The 19179-nt window shown below is 41.7% G+C and overlaps 1 protein-coding gene across 1 annotated transcript in view; it reads left to right on the forward strand.

Annotated features, from left to right (window-relative positions):
- The first annotated feature begins 162 nt into the window (after window positions 1-162).
- ptprq (protein tyrosine phosphatase receptor type Q) overlaps window positions 163-19179 on the forward strand; it is a 33326-nt gene continuing 14309 nt past the window's right edge. The window contains exons 1-32 of the mRNA XM_034141511.1: window positions 163-213; window positions 346-471; window positions 562-706; window positions 838-1116; window positions 1228-1445; window positions 2391-2571; window positions 2845-3201; window positions 3282-3593; window positions 4494-4591; window positions 4996-5164; window positions 5355-5615; window positions 5733-5893; window positions 7430-7544; window positions 8250-8358; window positions 9079-9193; window positions 10174-10243; window positions 10876-11075; window positions 11225-11453; window positions 11565-11693; window positions 11799-11945; window positions 12186-12349; window positions 12675-13191; window positions 13327-13488; window positions 13745-13924; window positions 14007-14114; window positions 14444-14725; window positions 15209-15490; window positions 15935-16055; window positions 16140-16294; window positions 16405-16550; window positions 17287-17458; window positions 18802-19122. Of these exons, the coding sequence (XP_033997402.1) occupies window positions 169-213; window positions 346-471; window positions 562-706; window positions 838-1116; window positions 1228-1445; window positions 2391-2571; window positions 2845-3201; window positions 3282-3593; window positions 4494-4591; window positions 4996-5164; window positions 5355-5615; window positions 5733-5893; window positions 7430-7544; window positions 8250-8358; window positions 9079-9193; window positions 10174-10243; window positions 10876-11075; window positions 11225-11453; window positions 11565-11693; window positions 11799-11945; window positions 12186-12349; window positions 12675-13191; window positions 13327-13488; window positions 13745-13924; window positions 14007-14114; window positions 14444-14725; window positions 15209-15490; window positions 15935-16055; window positions 16140-16294; window positions 16405-16550; window positions 17287-17458; window positions 18802-19122 (6076 nt within the window). The 5' untranslated portion in view covers window positions 163-168. The remainder of the gene's footprint in view (window positions 214-345; window positions 472-561; window positions 707-837; window positions 1117-1227; window positions 1446-2390; window positions 2572-2844; window positions 3202-3281; window positions 3594-4493; window positions 4592-4995; window positions 5165-5354; window positions 5616-5732; window positions 5894-7429; window positions 7545-8249; window positions 8359-9078; window positions 9194-10173; window positions 10244-10875; window positions 11076-11224; window positions 11454-11564; window positions 11694-11798; window positions 11946-12185; window positions 12350-12674; window positions 13192-13326; window positions 13489-13744; window positions 13925-14006; window positions 14115-14443; window positions 14726-15208; window positions 15491-15934; window positions 16056-16139; window positions 16295-16404; window positions 16551-17286; window positions 17459-18801; window positions 19123-19179) is intronic.

Raw genomic sequence — 19179 nt, forward strand, 5'->3', positions numbered from 1 at the left:
ACATTTTGGGACTTTCCACAACCGATGTCTCCGCACAGGGCGAGTGTTTTGGGTTCATTTATGAACTTACGAAAACAGAGAGGACGACCAGGACCCACTGTCCCTCTCCCTAATAGTGACCGTTTGTATCCAGGTGGATGCTGGTTGAGATGAGGAGTGACATTTCCAATGGGGGGAACAGAGCGTCTGTGGCTACTTGCTAGTTTATGCCAGGTAAGAGAAAGGCCTACACGTCCAGTTCTGTGGAGTATTCAATATCCACAATTCCTATGTTTCTTCTTGAGGAGTGTAGTTTATTTAGGTACAGGATATTTGGCTTCTGAAACAAATGTTACTCCTCTTCAGGTGGTCTTGCTGACCTGTGAACAGCATTTAAACCCTGTTGAGGTTGAAGTTGTGTTTCAGTCCTTCCCTTTCACTGAAGATCCAGACACTTACACAGTCACCTGCATGACTGCTAGTAACCATCTGGTAAGTACACAATAGCAGGTTTTTTATCCGTTTTCATTTTATAAGTTTATAACTTATTTGTGAACTAAATTATTTGTCATATTTCTGCAGGTGTATGTGGAGCCCATTCATCATTCAGCATGCTCCCCTGACTGCAAAATGTCCCTGCAATTAGTTGAGGACCCGAGAGGATATAACATCAAACTGAGTGCCAGCAGAAATCTTAGTACTCTTCAGGCAAAGACTTTTCACTTCAGTGAGTGCTTCTGAACTCTAAAAACCACAGTCCAGATGAAAAAGATGACACACTCGATTAGTGTTTGGTGTATGCTGCTTGATGTTAACCCCCTCCATCGTGTCTCCTCTTCTTTCTGTATTTGTGTCCAGTTCCAGTCCCCCAGTCTGCCCTTCATGTATACACCACGGCTACCACTTCTCTCCTGACGTGGAAACTTCACAGGCACCAAAGCTTATCCACCTTGAGTCTGTTCAACAGCCACACACAACCTGTCACACACTTCCTCAACATAAACTCATCAGACTCTGGTTACATGGTAAAAGGTCTCCAGCCCGGCACCCGCTTCAAAGCCAAAGTTGTGGTGACCACATTCCTCAAACACCTTAATATGACCATCAACCAGATACTCAGCATTGGCATGGAAACAGGTATTGTACACATTTGATTTACCATGATCATGTCACCACAACTTAAATATCAACCTATAAACTGAATGCAAAGTGTTATGTGACAGATTTACTTGATGATAATGTCTCCAGCTCAGTGCCCCTCTGGTTGGTTGGCCAATGGGAGAAGTTGCTACGCTGTGAGAAGGACCGGTTTGGCCTGGAGCAATGCACAGCTCAGCTGCAGAAACCTGGCAGCTGGAAGTCACCTGGCTGACATAAATACAGATGAAGATCTGCTTTTTATATCATCCCATCTGCTGAGCGACAACAACCTGCTGCTGCTATGGACCGGACTGAATGACCAGCAGGTAGCCTTAATACAGACATATCCACATTGATCGTTAGTGAGCTATAATGCATAATTACTTTTTGTTGTGACTTTCCACTCCCATTTGCAGTAGCTAATGAGAACCAAGCTTGTCTAACAACTGGTCACGCTTGAGGATTTTCATGAATATTTATGAATAACTTTATAATTAGTTATTTAGAAAGGCAAATACTTATAAAACAGTGCACCCTTTTTTATAGGCTGCAGGAATTCAGCAGTTATTCAGTCACACTCAAGCAAAATAGTCTTTGAGGAATGAAGGGATATATTGAAAGAGGACTGCAGGACCAATAGATTAAAGAGATGACCATGCCCCATAATATAACTTTTTGACAAAATAATTTGTCAACACTAAATAATACTCCTGATATTGGTGAGAAAAGAGTGATATATGTATTTACTGTGTTTTTCTTGGCACTCAAAGAAGCTAAAAATCACTTATTTTACATATTTGTGTACAGGTATTTATAAAAAGGAAATACAAAATGATATATTGTGCAAAATTATGATATTTAGGAAAATGGTCAAGAGAGTTTTATATTTATAGTAAAAGGTATTACATATTACTCTTAGGAGGATTTACCGATTGAATGGAATACTAAATATATAAATGAAGTTCTTATCAATACAAATACATTTCAAAACCAGCTTATCTAAACGAAATAGCAGTTTTCTCTCGGGCTGACTGCAATGTGGTCTTCACACATTTCGTTATATCCTTTTGTTACAGAATGATAAAAGTCTAAGTAAGACCACAGGGGGATTTCCTGGCAAAGAAGTTTACTTTCTAAACAGAAAAATCACCATAGCAGCCGTTGCTCCTTAAAGAGGAGTTTTGTTTTTGATACTTTCACTTTAATGACAGTGAGCTGGGAATGCTGGTCCCATGTATACCGTTGAATGTTTTTCTGCTGTCCCCCCACAGGAGGAGGGCCGTCCTCGCTGGTCTGATGGTTCAGCCTTTAACTTAACGAACACTATGATGTCATTACTGCCGGCCAATCGGACGGACTGTTTTGCCCTTCAGAGGAATGCCACAGGGCCGGGATACTTTCTCACTCCTTTCTTCTGTAACATCCCCTTACCCTTCATCTGCCATTACCAGAGTAAATACATGATGTATATACTTTTATTAACCACAGAATGTACTGCCCATACATTATTTAAACATTTTAAGAAATGTAGCCTTTTAAAATTATCAAAGCATTTTTTAGCATCTTTTGCAATGTCACAGCCCTGAACCCTTGATATTTCTTAATGTCAGGCTAAATAAGTAATGCAAAACACTTAGTAGTTAACCCAAACCATTTAATTATTGAGCATTAATCATGTCCTTCCCAAGTTGCTATGATGTTACTCTGCTTCTCTCTCTTTCACAGTCCCTCCAGTCCCTGCCTCTTTCTCCTTCGACCTGCTTCAGGTGACAGAGCAACAGGTAGAGCTGCGTTGGAGTGACCTCTCACTCTTAAACTCTCTAAATATATCCTCTCTCGAGACATTCCTCCAGTACCAAGAAGAGGAAGATGGTGAAGATGATATAAGGAATTCAGAGGACAGAAAGAGGACACAGAGCCTGAGGATTGTTAAAAAGATTGTCAGGGTCCCCATCTCCCTCTCCTCCAGAGGGGTAACTGTGGCAGGTTTGTCTCCGGGGAGCGTCTACTCCTTCACTCTTCGAGCCTCTTATCCTGGCGGCTCAACCTGGAGCTTGGGTCAAACACGGACTGCACACACGAGTGAGTCTGCTGACGTACACATTAGTTACACATCTTGTGCTAACGGGACTTTAAAGCTTTATGTTTTCTCTTTCTTACAGGACCTCTTCCTCCTCACAATATCAGTTTTGGCCCCGTTACCGTCAGTCAGATTAGTGTCCACTGGATGCTGACAGATACACAATTAAAGGATGGATGGATATTTGTGGTGCGCTATGTGGACATGTCTTCAGGACAAAAGAGGATAGTTGGAATGACCAACATCTCCAAGTTATCAGAGACTGGTGGGTTACAGTCATACTCTGCTGTGATTGGAGGGCTGGAGTCTTACAGGAAATACACAGTTGAAGTTTACACCGTCACCCAGTATGGGATAGAAAGCTGTGGACAAGCGCCTGTGACTGTGCAGACTGGTAAGCATGTAACAGGGCTTTTCACAGCAGTTTTTTGACGTGTCATAGTAGATTTAACATTAGTAATGACTCTCTGTTCCAGTAAACCGTGACAGTGATGCAGCCTATAAGGACTCTAAAACTAGTTAATTGAATTGAATCAAGTTATCATTATTGTTTGTCTTTTACAACTGACACTTTCAGACTGCTTTGATCAAAATCGCAATATGGATTAGTATTAACAAATATTGGAAATATTTTTTTTTTCGTAATATAGTATGTCAGTCTTCAATAGGTATGATGGTGTTGCAGAGATGTCCCAAACTACAAATTGTTTTCTAGCGACATCTTGAAGTAATTGTTGTAGAAAAATCATGCCATTATCATTTAATGGTGTTTTTCGATAAATAATAATGACAATATTACAATTCCCTCCAATATTGTTATTGTGATTGCTATATCAATCAAAATCATCGCATTTGAAATTCTCATGAGGTTCAGCCCAACACAATACCAACTAACATTGTTTGTTGTGAAGTGAATTTACTTTTTTCCCGACTGGGGTCTTCAGTTCTTGAAGGCAACCCTACCTCAAAATAAGGTGCCCACAATGAGGTGGCATCCTCTCAAGATAAAAAAACTGCTGATTAACTGTGATTGCAACTTGTAATTTGGATAAAATATTAACATCCTATTTGAAATTATAGCACAAGCTGTTGAGCATAGAGGGACCAGCTATGGGTCTAATGTCTGTTTTCAGTTTCTTTCCCATGCCGGTTTAAAGTGAACCTATACAGTATGTAAAAAGTTCACTCCCACGCTTGTTATCACATGTGTATATCGTATTTATTACCTAGAGATACAAACGATGATTATGAGTCTGTACTTACTGTCACATGCTAATGGAAATATGGTCTCCAGATCCAGGGATGCCGCAGGATGTGGCTCTTTCTGAGCAGGTAGTGACGTCTGTGTTTGTCACCTGGAGAGCACCACCAGGACAGGTGGAGGGGTACACGGTGAGATAAAACTACTGCACCTTATTAATCACAGAAGGAGAGATGGGCATTATATTTTGGTACACATTCTAACTTTAAAGAAGTCCTTGTCATTTGTCTTACAAACACATTTTTTTTTTTTTTCAAGGACAAATGAGGCCTCTTGCGTCAGGGCCTGCACTGCACTCACCTGTTGGTTACTTAGCAACCTTTTGTCGACACACCACAGATTTAGTTACCAGCCCTTTAAAGATGTATGACCTCTGTAGAGCCCCGACCAGGGAGAATGACCAAGCACATTACATACCCACAGAAATAAACTAGAAACATTATTCGATATACAGGATTGAAGAACAAAAAAGTGTAATTGAAACTTGAATGACGTTTTGTAAGGCCTCAAAAGGGATTTATTTTGTATTTCTCAGCTTGTTTTTGGCCTGCGGTCTGTGGACAGGAAGTCTTGGATTGAGGTGCTTGTCCGGGGCACATGTTATGAGATCAGGGATTTGATCCCGGGATCAGACTATGGTGTCAGCATTCAGAGCGTGCTGGGCTCAGAAACCAGTCAGCCCGTCCTCCGAGAGTTCAGTACACGTAAGACACACTCATGCATGCAGGTACACACACACAAAAACAGACAGGCCTTAAATCTGTGCAGCATTACAGAACGCTTTTGGTGATTCCTCAGTTAGAACATAAAGCCCTAGCGACACAGACAAATACATTAAATGTGGCCTAAGAGATGAAAACTAAAGGTGTAAATAAAACAAATATTTGTTTCCAGGCCCAGCAGGATTATGCGCCCTTCATGTAGAAAACATGAACTCCTCCTCTGTCTCTGTGAGCTGGGACAGTGCTGTAGGAGAGTTTGACTTTCACAGAGTCACTGTGGTCAACATGTCAGTCACAAACACACTCACCGTGCCCAGGGAGAAGCGGGTTGCCGTGTTTACAGGTCTGGCGGACGGCTGCAGCTACAACGTGAGCGCTGAGAGAGTGAGAGGGGTGAAAGCAGGGAGCGCTGCCTTTCTGACTGTGACCACAGGTAGATGAAAACACGAGGGGCTGCAACATAATCTCCAACCCTGATTGCCTTTTCACTAAATTACTGAAACTGTCTCACCTGTCTGACTCCATTTCTCCCTTTACTATCTTCCATGAGTGCCAGCCCCTGTGCGAGGAGTGCGTATCATGAATGTGTCGGCACATGCATTCTCGCTTCACTGGGAGCAGGCGGCGGGGTGTGTGGATCACTACCAAGTCACCCTTCTACCGAACCATGGAAAAGTCACAGTGCACCCTGCACATGACGGATATATTGAGGTACACACTCAATAAAACACACTGTGTAGTTGAAATGATACATTTATTTAATTTGTATTTAGTTCATCACCAAATAAAGTCATTGTCAACATTTAGACAACAGGACAGTACAGTTTGTGTGAATACCAAGACCTTGGAGGAGCCTAGCATTGTCTTGCTCTTGCCTTGCAGCTGAGTTATGATTCTAAATGCACAAAATACATAACAACTCAAACATGCATGCATTATCATTCCCCCCATTCAACCAAATCCCGCCCCCTGCTGTCTCCTACCAGCTGCCAGGTGTCGGATACCCCCCAAAATGTAACCTTACACAGTACACACACAGAGGCACACAGTTGAGTAATAGATCTCATTATTTATTAAGTTGGCCTCATGAGCTCAACCCTGAATCATTCATTTGCTTAAGCAGCTCTCCCCGGAGAGAGAGACAAGAGGGAGAACGTTAGCCTTGTGCTAATGAGAGGACCCTCTGCCTTCCCTGGTTAGCCAAAACAACTTTTGGAATACCTCAAGACCAAGAGCTGTTTATTTCCGATGCCTGGATAACTAACCCTGTGATCTTTACTCATGTCACTAACCGGCTCCTAAACCTGGAGTTATTCCTGTTTACCTCCGTGGATTACCTGTAGATCACTGCTAACCATCAAGCACTAACACTGGATGCATGTTTCCTGGCGAGGCCTCTAACCTGCTGTGTCTAAACTAAAGCTAACTCTGCTACCCAGCATGGCCTTCTCCTCTCTCATCCTGCTGCTCACACTCTGCCTGGGACAGGTACACTCACAGGTAAGAATTCAACACTCAATGTATGGCATTACTGTGCACATAGGTGTTTATATGCCAATATACTGAAGTTAATATTAACACTAACAGACTGTAAAAATGTTTGTTTATATTTCCAGTTGGTAACATAAGTTATTAGTGTGATTCATCACCGTTCAACATACTGATATCACAGGAGCAAATGTTGGTTGAAACACACACTAAAGCAAAAGACTGCAGAACTGTTTTCTGTCACCCAGACACATAAAGATATAAACAAGCTAGCAGAAACAAGCTGTCATCCATTTACAACCACCCACCTTTATATTGATGCAGATGGCTGAAGATTCAAGGTTTCGCTTTACATTTTTGTGATGATTCTTCAGTAGTCTACATGATGAAATACAATAACAGAAGGCTGTTGAGGTTTTTATAGGAATTGTTTTGATCTTTCTTGCTTTTACTTACTAAAATTCTCTATTTCCAACTTCACAATTATGAAAATGTTCTGCTTTCCGATATTTTGATATGATACCAAATTAAATATCTGGGAATGTGACTTTTGCCAAAAACAAATCAATAAACAAGCAACATTTGAGGCTTTATGAAATTGCGGTAGGACATTTTCTCCATTCCCTTATATAGTTATAGAGCAATGTACACTTTAAAAAAACCATTAATTCTTTAATTAACATTCTTTTAAATCATGACGAGGGTGTTAATGAAAGAATTCTTGATTGACAATTTATTGCTAAATGTGTGTTTACACAGGCCGATGTGGTGAATGTCAGTCCGGGGACACAGTACAGTGTAACGGTCTCAGCATCCTCCTCCTCCTCCAAGATCAGCCCCGGAGTCAGTCGCATGATCAACACCAACGAGAGCGGTAAGACGTGCACGCTGTTTGTTGATGCTACGATGCTGTTGTTTTGGGGTGTTACATTACATTACATTACATGTCATTTGTTAGACGCTTTTATCCAAAGCGACTAACATACATTCGGTACTGTGGACAATCCCCACAGGAGCAATTTGGGTTGAAGTTCAAGTGCCATCAAGTTCTCGTCTGCCCTCTGCTGTACAAATCGGTTCTTGTATAGCATATACACACTTGCTGAGAGAAAGGAGTCAGCACAGTGTGTGTGTCTGTGTATGTGTGTTAGGGGTGGGGGGGGTTTATACTCCCTTCCCTGTGTAATTCCTCTTAGGTAATTTAAGCCAGAGCTTTTGAACCGCAGAATGAATGGGTCTGCAGTGAATGTCAGTGAAATGCCACTGCTGTGTGAGGCCTTATTCATTAGAGTTCAGCCTTAAAAACACACACACAAAAACACACACACACATACACACAAACACACACAAACACACACACATACATACACTAACCCTTTGAAGATAAGTCCCCGACAGACAACAACACTATTCTTCAAGTTACCCGGATATTGTGTTCAATTTAGTTTTGATATACAGTAGTTATCTACCACAATATATCAATATTAGATGCTTGCCCTATTTATGATATTAAATACTGTAGAGTAAATATGAGACTCTTCTCTTCTCTCCTCCACACACTTCCCTTCTCTTCCTGTAGTTTCTGGACCACCTTTTGGCCTAGAAGGAGAGGCCGTAGGATCTAATGGTATTCTTCTCTCCTGGACAACGCCATCTGATGGCAATAATATTGACGGATACGTCATAAGGTAATTCTTTGTTGTCTACTTGGAAAATTGTCAAGACTTGGCTTGAATACAATGAATTCTCTATTACCATGGGTCCATATACATAGGCTGTGATTCTGAAATTCAATTCAAGTTCTTTGTTGTCTTTGTCTAAGGCAGCACAATTGTCTTTGCAAATGCCAATCAGGTGCTGAGTCATCATGAGATCATGAAAACATATAAATGTAGTTAAAGACAATTTAAAGATATTTAATGATATAAAAACATATCATAGTGTTGTAAAATATAAATAATTTGTAATATATAACTTATTTGCTCTTACTTTCTATGTACATTTAGGTATCTATGTGAATTACACACTCTATTTCTCCTTTTTAAGTCTTCATTTAATACGAAAATAACCCATTAAAGACTTAAACATTTTCTTTCAAAAATAACCCAACGAGAGACATTAATTTCAGCAGACAATATTCAGGTTTTAAAAGCTAATTATATTTATAATAGAATTTCCCTCTCATACCCCTCTGAATATAATGGAGTATGGTAACATAAAATAGAAATACTCAAATAAGTAACAAGTTCCATAAGTGTTTTTTTAAATACTGTACTTGAGTTATTGTTCTTCTTAGCCAAACTTACTTAAATCCAAATGAAGATTTGGAGTACTTTAACCAGCCTGGTACTGTGTGGTAAAATGTGAGTTGGGAGATGATGATCGTGAAAACTGATTTCTCTCTGCAGGTACAAGGAGGTGTGTCCCTACCCCGACCCCACATTCACACAGGTGACCAAGTACCTGGACGTCCCAGAGACCCTGCTCACTGACTTCACCTCCGGCTCTACATACCACATCGAGGTGAGATAATCAACTCAAGGTTGATGCCGTCACAGGCTGGCTGATAGGAATGTGCTTTGGGGAACTCAAATACAACCAGCCGAAGATTTTTCCAAACATACAAATTCAATGGGTATGACTGTTAGATGTGGTATTACATATTCTTTTTTTTCTTTTTCTGAGACCTGTCCTCCTGTATTATCATGCGGACAGATCCCACTGGAGCAGACTATTCTCTTGATCTGGCTTAATGCTGGTAATTAATCCTGATTGCATTATTAATCAGGTAAACAGATCTATGGATCAGCCATGGCTCTTTCCACTGTCTGTTGTCACTGAGCTTGAATGTGATCGTGCTTATTAGTTTTCAGAATTCATTAACCCACAATGACCTTCATACAAATGGACACACAGCGGGATTATACCTACCTTGTGTGCGCGCGTGTATGCTTATGAGTGTGTGTGCATGTATCCTATTACTACATCTCACCTGTGAGTGTGTGGGCCCACCATGCCATGCACAAAGCTGAGCTGACAAACTATCAACACATAGATACTGTAAGCTGCAACTAATATGTCACAAAAAAAGATTTACATATAATTAAGTTGTATACTTATTGATAAGTTAAAATGTGTGTTTAATATACAATGCTTTTGATAGTGCTCCAGTACAAATATAAAGTAAATGAAGCTGCAGATGGATGTTCCAAGACGTTTTAGAGGGGGCATTAATTATTGTCCTTTTAGATGAATACTCCATTAGCCTGATAATCAGACTTAAATTGGTATTTTACTTTCATGTCATTATTAATGTATTTGTCATTCATTTTAATTTATTCTGTTTAAATAAATTCAAAGTGCTTTTAATTACTGTCAACATACCTGTGTATAATGTATCATTATTGCAGTGATCATTGCCTCGGATGCTAATCCATGCCCTATTGACAGGAGAATGAATTAATGATTATACATACTTCCTCTCTTCCTCTCTATCACTTCAGGTAGCAGCCATATCTCCAGCTGGAATAGGAGCCTTCAGCAAATCTTTATACATCAAGACAGCGGAATCCCGTGAGTTTCCATGCACACCTATTTGCATAATAATCTTTACATCTAAAAGAGTAATGATTGTGGAGGAAACTTCTGTGTAGCAATGCATGGAGTCACCGACTCAGGAAGGAGACACGGTGAGAGTTGGAGCTTTGATGTCAAACACTGATGGGTTTATTCAGAGTATTCGGCCGGAGGATTCACATCACAAGTCAAAGAGTCAGAGGTTCCGACTTCACGGTAGAGTTGCCACGTCAATTCTGAAGAGCCTCTCTCTATGCTAGACCTTTTAACTGGTTCACAGAGAGTAGTCAACATCTCTGAAGGAGTAGACTAAACAACTGGGAACACTGAACCACCTGCGTCCGACACTCATGGCCTTGAAGATTTCACATCTTAGAGTCCACAAACACCGATAAAGAAGTGCCTCAGCGTTCTCACAACAAGTACCATTCGTGCCAGACAAGTTGACCGGTCACAAACTGGTGACAACAACACATATGGCACCAATGCCTTTCCTTAAAGCAGATAACAGACGTCAGAGTAGATCATAAAACGTCTCTGAGCAAAAGGTTAGATATCTAGAAGAATTATTCCTTAACAATGATCTTGCTAATTGTTTATTTATTTGTGTGTGTGTGCATTTCCTGCAGCCCCTGGCCTGGTGACCAACTTGACAGCGTTTTCTCAGAACCACACCAATGTGTTGGTTACCTGGTTCCTGCCGCACCGCATCAACGGCCTCATCACAAAGTTTGCTGTCAAGGCTAAACACGCTCGTACCGGGCAGACGGTTCGCACGCTGGAGGTCAATGCAGAGGACATCATGACCGGGGCGCTGCCTCACTGCAATGTACTGCATCATTCTGTCACCCTCTTTTAATTCAACTGTTATTGTGAAATGTTCTGTTTGTGTCAGCATTTTAGATGCTACCAAGGCAGAAATCCGGCCATGTGTATTATATAAGGCTTGAATTGTCCTTAATGATTTTGTATGTGCAGGATGCAGCCGATATCCTGTCCCGTGCGACTCCCAGTCCCGTGGAGATAACAGCCTCGTCGTCACCCATCACCCTCTCCGCCGTGCCCCCTGCAGCCGCCTGGAGTGTGCCCATATCAGTAGGGGTTGATCAGCTACGCCCTTATACCGCATATCTATTTGAAGTTTCTGCCTTCACCTCTGACGGAGAGGGACAGATAGCCTCCACTATGGTCCGCATGCCAGAATCAGGTGTGGAAAAAGAAGTGAACCAGGCCGTAGCTTCTGTTTAACTGGTGTATTGATTAGTGGGATATTCAATATTTGCAACATTTAAGAACATCTTTATTTCTATCTCTGCAGCCCCAGAAGACTCCCCAACAAACTTTGTTGTATTGAATATGACATCTAGATCTATATCCGTGTCCTGGAGCTCTCCCAACATCATCACAGGAAAAAACACCTACGTTATCTACCTTTATGGACCTACAGGTTTTGAAATACACTCTTGCTCTCACTCACATTCATGCATAATTTAGGTCTTAAACTCTAAACTGATTGAAATCCACATTGAAATCTATTTCCCCTTCATCCCAGGATATTTGTATGAGAACAGCACAGCAGACACGCGGTTTGCTCTGACTGATTTGAGTCCCTTCACAAGGTACACGTTGGCCGTCAGAGCCAAAGTTTCTGGAGAAGTAGGCCCAGCAGCGCAGGATGATGTGATTACACCTGCAGAAGGTGGGTGTACTTGCATACTAATATACTTACATATGTTATTTTGCATTTAGATGAATCCTCATGAATTCACTCATAACTTTATTTTGGGGAGGAAAAGGGTGACACAAGAACACGCACAGCTACAGAAATGTCAAAGATGACACAGTAAAGTCTAATAAATATTCCCGATGTGTAGAGGTGTGTTTTCTGTACTTCTATGTCTGTGTCTAATTCTCTTTGGCTCTTTATTTGTGTGAGTAGCACCCAGTGCAGTGCAGGACTTGATAGCTGAAGCTGAGGATTCAGTTTCAATCCGTGTGAGTTGGAGGATCCCTGCCCAGCCCAATGGTCCGATCATACAGTACAAACTGCATGTTCTGGTTGGCGTCACCCTGCTGCAGGACATCACCCTCACTGCTGAAATGGTAGGCCAGATAGTAAACATATTCCAAAAACCACCAAAAATGTATCCCAATACAGTTTAGTAATGATAACAATTCAGTTTTAAAACCTGAGCCTGTTCATCTAGAAAGGTTGGAGCAAATGTTACTTTAGTTAATCCTGCATTTACTTACTGTACATATTGAAGAAAAGAGAATTTGCAATGTAAAAACTCCTCTCGTGATGGCTGTCAGGGAAAGGACAGAGTATCATAAACACCTGTACAAGGTTTCGACTGCCCTTTAGAAAAACTGCCCCCAACCCCAAAACTACAGACAGACTATAAACTGTAGTTTTTTCTTCTTTCAGAATACAACTGATTTGCCTGAAGATGAGACTGTTCCCCCTGATGTCAGTAACAATTCCGGGCGACGTAAGAGAACAGCTGAGCTCAGTCTGATCACATCTCCGCCGACATTCACTGCCACTGTCCCTGATCGCACACTTCCCAAAGGTTCAACTGCTTCTGGCCTTACACACTCTGGACAAAGAATTGCCGACCAAATCACTAACACCTATGCTCAAGTAACTGCTGCCTCCGCGGTCACCGAGGAGCCCAACACAAGTTACATTTCTGCTTCACACTCTGACAGCACAAACACTCAATCTTCTGACTCTGCAGTCTCTGGGACTTCTTCATTTTCTCCTACCTCTGTGCCACCGGCTACGCCTCCACCCTGGCTGACAAAGCAATCCCAGGCTGGAGATCTGACCTCAGATTCATCACGCTTGGCCCTGACCCCAGGCCAGCTACGCTTGTTTACTCAAGATGCATCAATTACAGGAACCTTTTTAACACGCAACACAGCAACTTCTGGTGCTACAGGTGCGAGAGAACTCCCAAAACACACTGCTTCCCTTAACTTCCTGCAGTAAAATTGTAAAAGTATTTTTATCTGTGCTTATAAATTGTGTGTGTGTGCTCTTGTGTATCCATCTGCATCTTGCATGCGTGTTGCAGGTGTAACAATGAGAGAGGAGGTGATGGACGTTTTGTCTGAGGAGTTGTCTTACCTGGTGTCAGATCTGAATCCCTTCACCGAGTACACGTTCAGGGTCACTGCTTCCACACCAGTGGGAGAGGGTCCTGCAACAGATATCACTGAGAAGACCAGGGAGCAGGGTGGGTGCACCATTTCATTACAATACATTTAATTTACACATGCTAAATTAGTGAAATCAACCATTTGTATACAACCCTGAAACAATACAGCTCGTCAAATACTGTATGTTAATCTTCTAAGTTCTAAGTTTAGAAAGAAAAGGAAAATATATATAAATAAAGTATTTCAAGTAATTAGTATTGACAATTAATTATCATAAAACCCCCAAAACAACATATTTATTTTATAATGTCTAGTTCTGTATGTTTTGTTTAGTCCCTAGCTCAGTGCTGGAAGTGTCCTATCAAAACATCAGCTCCACCTCCATACTAGTGAGCTGGGCGCCACCGCTTAACCCCAACGGGCGGATCACACATTACACCGTCTACGGCCTCAAACTGCACAGTGATCAGGCCCTGAAGTGGTCTACCAACGCTACCAGCATATTGATAACAGGTAGAGAAATCACCTTTTCTGTACAGTCGTTATACTCATTATAATACAGGTTGTTGATAAATATCTATTTTCTAATGTATAGATCTGGACAAGTACACTGGTTATAAGCTACGCGTAGCTGCTTCTACAGCTGTGGGAGAGAGCTCCCTGTCGGAGGAAGATGACATCTTTGTTTTCACCTTAGAGGACGGTATGTGCTGAAAACAAACTGGAGACAATACAAACACAACGGTCAAAACATTTGTTAGAGTTGTTAAAATAATGCAGATATTGTGTTTTATATGTTTCTGAAGCCTTTTGCATTGTTGTGGGTGCCCAGTCTGTGGCATGCAAACTATCAACAATTAAATGTCAGTAAATGAATGTCAAAGGGATGTTGAATATGAAATCATTGGGTTTTTTTATGACGTGTATTATTTTGCTCCCAATATTTCATGTGAGGATATTTCAGCCTAATTATTGGATTGTTTGATTTGATTTTCTTTAATTGATTCAAATTGTATCTGTGATTTTCTTCAGAGCCTGACTCCCCCCCTGTGAACCTCACTGTGGTCGCCACCAGCCCCCTCGCCGCCACATTGGCCTGGTCCGCCCCAGAGCAAGCCAATGGGATGATCCAATATTACGAGGTCCAGTATGAGAACGAGTCCTACTCTGAGTTACTGAACACATCCTCAAACACAGCAACTCTGATGAACCTGAAGCCTTTTTCCTACTACAACGTGACTGTGAGGGCGTACACCCGTTACGGCCACGGCAACCAAACGTCAGAATCTTTGTACCTGCTGTCCGGAGAAGACGGTGTGTTGATGGATGCATTTAACAACGTGAATGCTAGAGCTGCAACAATTAGTAGAATGATTGATTAGTTGATCGACAGAAAAATAATCCTAAACTCAAATCTATTCATTTGTAAATAATCTCTAATGCAGAAATGGTCAAAATAAATTCTGTTTTCAAACTGAAATGTACTGCTTTCCTGGGTAGTACATCTTACTAAACTAAATATCTTTTATTGACTGAAAAACTGGATTTTTTAAAGAAAACATCTAGGATTTTGGGAAACTGGGATGGATATTTTTAACTATTAACTTAACTATTAGCTATCCCATAGACCAAACAATTATTCACTAATTTACAGAAGAATCTTTGGATGTATCAATGATTCAAACTGTTGTTGGTTGCAGCTACAGTAGCTATATAACACTTATTAAAAAACATTGAGTAACAATACCACATTTTCAGATTTTAATAACAGTGCATCTTCTTGTGTTCTCTCTTCAGTCCCGGGCAGTCCTCCGTATGACGTTACTTATGAGTCGGTCAGTCCCAGCGAGGTGAACGTGACCTGGCAGCCCCCTCTGCTGCCAAACGGGATCATTACCCACTACAGCCTGCAGCTGTGGAACTCCAGCCACTACCTGAACCTCACCTCCCCTACCAACTACATCCACATCACACATCTGAGGAAGTACGCCAACTACCGCGTCATGGTGCAAGCACACACACGCGTTGGGCTTGGGAACTACAGCAGTGATCCGCTGAACATCACTACACTGGAGGATGGTGAGAAGGCTGGGGGGGGGGGGGGGGGGGGGGGAGGGAAAGAGGGAGGGTTTGTTTTCAGATCCAGGACGCTGCACGATTACATCATGACAGAGTTCGGAGGGCGTCTGATTAAATCTGACTTTCCTCTCGTCTTATCCTCCTCAGTTACATCTCTCTGTTTCAGATCATGCTAATGGTGTTACATCACAGGTGTTTGATGCCACGTGACGCTCTTGTCTCCAATCAGCTCTGAGAAGCTCATACAACAGAGTCCTTTCAACTAACCAGTCTTTTATTTCAGGGAAACATTCAGTTTCTCTCGGGCACTTTCCTGAGGGGCCATCTGAGGTTCCTAGTTGCCCAGTGCAAATATATTTTTCATCACTCCTCAGTGTCTGTATTGATTAGGCCCATCCTCCTGATTGTGTTTTTTCACTGGAAAGTCTTTCTCCTGCATCTCAGCCCCAAACACAGCTCCTCAGTTTCTCCTCGCCAGGAAGTTGTCAGATTATGAGGTAGAGTTGTCATGGCAACCACCGCACGAAGCCAATTCAGACATACTCTACTACAAAGTCAGAGTTTGGTGAGTTTCCTAATTTCCTTCTCCCTGTTTGACTGTAGAGATTCAGAAACACATTGCAACATAAATAGTGGCTCTCTTTGTTAGGAATGAAACGACTGAGCTGTGGCAGAATGTCACGGGGACGTCAGTGGTTATTAATGTAGACTCAGAGAGCCGCTACAACGTCTCTGTCTCCAGCTGGACCCGACTGGGAGATGGAGGAGTGCTGATCTACATCAGCTTCACCACCACTGATGCAGGTGCTGGAGGATGTTTAAGACCATTAAGACAAATTACATCAAAATAATTAATCACCATGTGTGTATGAAGTTTCTTCCTCATTCTGAATATTTATCTGTGTGTTTCTCAGAACCATTTGACCCCCCGCAGAATGTGACTTTTGCAAATGTGACCGCCTCCTCCGTCGCCTTGCTGTGGCACCCGCCTACTGAACCTAATGGACTCATTGTACACTACTCTATATACTACTCTTATAACGACACTGTGGCTGAGCAGGTGAGACACAAACTTTCGTTCCCTCGCACTGATCTCAGTAACCCTCTTCCAGCAGCAGGTAGTTGTTGCCAGCTAATCACTCTGCATGCTCCCTGCACAGCATCAAACAGCAGAGCTAGTGACAGGCTGGTGAACACAGTGATCCTGTTAGCTGCTAAAGAAACAAATCATTCTCTCTGGAGTCGGTGGAGAACAAAGCAGAGCTAAAAGATAGAAAATGTTGGACACAATCGAAACTCTGAATTTAGACAATTTAGCAATATTGTCTAAATTATTAACTAATACTAACTAGTAAATTGCTAAGAAGTGCTTCATATCAACGTTATAACTTCATAATACAGCAGGGTTGGCCTAACTGCTTGTTATGCTGTCCTCAAGGCCAAAATATAAGAAAATAATAACAAGCATTAAATAATCCCTCTGGCTGGGTTCGGAAAGGACTGATGATGTATGATGCTGTCTTCATAACACTATAAAATTAATTGACTTTTAAAAATCTGTGAACAAACAATTCTTCATGGCCAAATATTTGTTTATGCATTTATTTTAAAATGTTTCAGGCGCTTCTTTATTTTTATCCATGGTCTAAATTAATGCAGATTCTTCCTGACTGCTTGTGGTAAACAAAGACATTTAATGTTGGGTTTTTCTTTCATTTGAAAAGCATCTGTTCTGCTCTCTTTACATTTTGATTGAAGTGTATGAAAACCAAACTAACATTTGTTTTTCTCCATAGAGGGTTCCAGTGTCAGACCTACCTGAGCCGGCCTCTCCTGATTCAGCCCTCTACTTCACTCTGACCCGGCTGATTGGAGGCACAAACTACACACTGTGGATGACCTCTAGCACAGTGCAGGGGGACGGGGGGGTCCAGAGCGAGCCACTTGTCCTGTTCTTACCTGAGGACGGTCAGTCAGACACACATGCTGACACACACCCACATGCACCAATGTAAATAATAATAAAGAAATAGAATTACACATGAAATACTACACATAACGCTAGATATATTATTGTACAACGTCTCACTGGATGGTTAGTCTGCACACTTTTTCCAAAACCTCTTCAACTTATAAAAATGAAAATGACATAAAAACTCTGCGATTGAAGATGGGACTTTCAGCCTGTTAGTAAAAGGGAATAACAGTCCGTCTTGCAAACTGGCTCTATTTTTGTCCGCCTGTGACGCCTTGGAGACAGCCAGTTTGCGTTTCCTTTTGCGAAGCATGACGAAAGTTGTAAGGGATTAAAAGACACAGAGAAAAACGGAACTGTAGGATTTAAGTAAAAATAAAAAAGCCTTACGTTTGTGCTGTGCCATTGCTACAATTGCCTTGTTGTCACATAAATCAGAATTCAAATGTAATGTTGTACTTACAAATCCTCAGTGTATAAAGTAAATAAATATCTGATCTCTTTGTTTTTATGTTATTTTGGGAAAAATGGTGCAGACAACCGCCACAGACTTTGTCACAAACAGTTCATATTTATATGCCATGATTCATGTTTTCTTGTTTAGCCGTAGTAATAGTTTTCTATGTTCTGAACTATTACTGCTCATACTGACTCTGTATCTCTACCTGTGCTCTAGTTGTTCCACTCTCAGCAAAGCACCGGATCTCCAAGGCACAGCCAAGCCCCCCCCTGCTGGGCTCAGACCCCCACTCACACCTGGCCCCTCACATCCACTCATTCATCTCATGGATCCCCTCCCCTTTCCCCTTCATCCCCACTTTTTTTCTTATCTGTGTACCATGCGTAATTTTTGGAGGGGCAGAGACGATGAACAGGATGAGTATTTTCTCCTCAACCTCTTTCTTTCCCAAGGTTTTCCGTGTGCTCGTTTCCTTCCTAAATGCCACTGTATGTCTCTGAATGTGCTGTTTATATATTAATATGTTATGACAATGTGTCTAAGCCTGTTTACTGTGCTGTCTTACTGCTGTGTTTTTGTTTTGTTAAAATACTGACATGCTGAATTGTTCTCCTTGACATGCTGTTTTTGATTTTGTGAATTCCAACAATGCTGCCAGTAATTATGACGATGCTTGTGATAGATGATGATTATAATGATGATAATGATGATGACTGGTCCGCTCTTCATTTCCCCTCAATTGTCAGTGTGTATGTTTGATTGATGCCCTCATTTACTGCCTCATAGTACAGTAAACTCACATTAAAAATGTTTTGAATCCCTGTCGTCAATGTTAGTTAAAAATAGTAACACCATTCTTCTTGTTTCCTTCTCCAGTGCCAAGTGACTCAGTGAAAAACCTGACCGCTCAGATCTTCAGCTCCACTGCCATCATCGTCAGCTGGGACCCTCCCCTGGAGCCCAACGGCCGTCCCACCTACCTGCTCACCTTACAGGCGGCTGGCATCTTCCCAGACCCACCCAACCAAGGGGCTCCAGCTGTCAACAAGACCATCAAGCATAGCACGACTGACACAATCTTTCTGTTCACCAGATTGAGGAAATATTTCCCCTATGTGTTGACTGTTACCCCGGCAACTCGTGCTGGCGCGGCCTACAATCATACCAGCACGATGTATCTGCGAACAGATGATGATAGTGAGTTCATCTACACAAACATCTATTAATGGAGTGTGGTTTATGTTTTTAATGTGA

Source organism: Trematomus bernacchii, unplaced genomic scaffold, assembly GCF_902827165.1.
Source record: "Trematomus bernacchii unplaced genomic scaffold, fTreBer1.1, whole genome shotgun sequence".
In the NCBI taxonomy this organism is placed as follows: domain Eukaryota; kingdom Metazoa; phylum Chordata; class Actinopteri; order Perciformes; family Nototheniidae; genus Trematomus; species Trematomus bernacchii.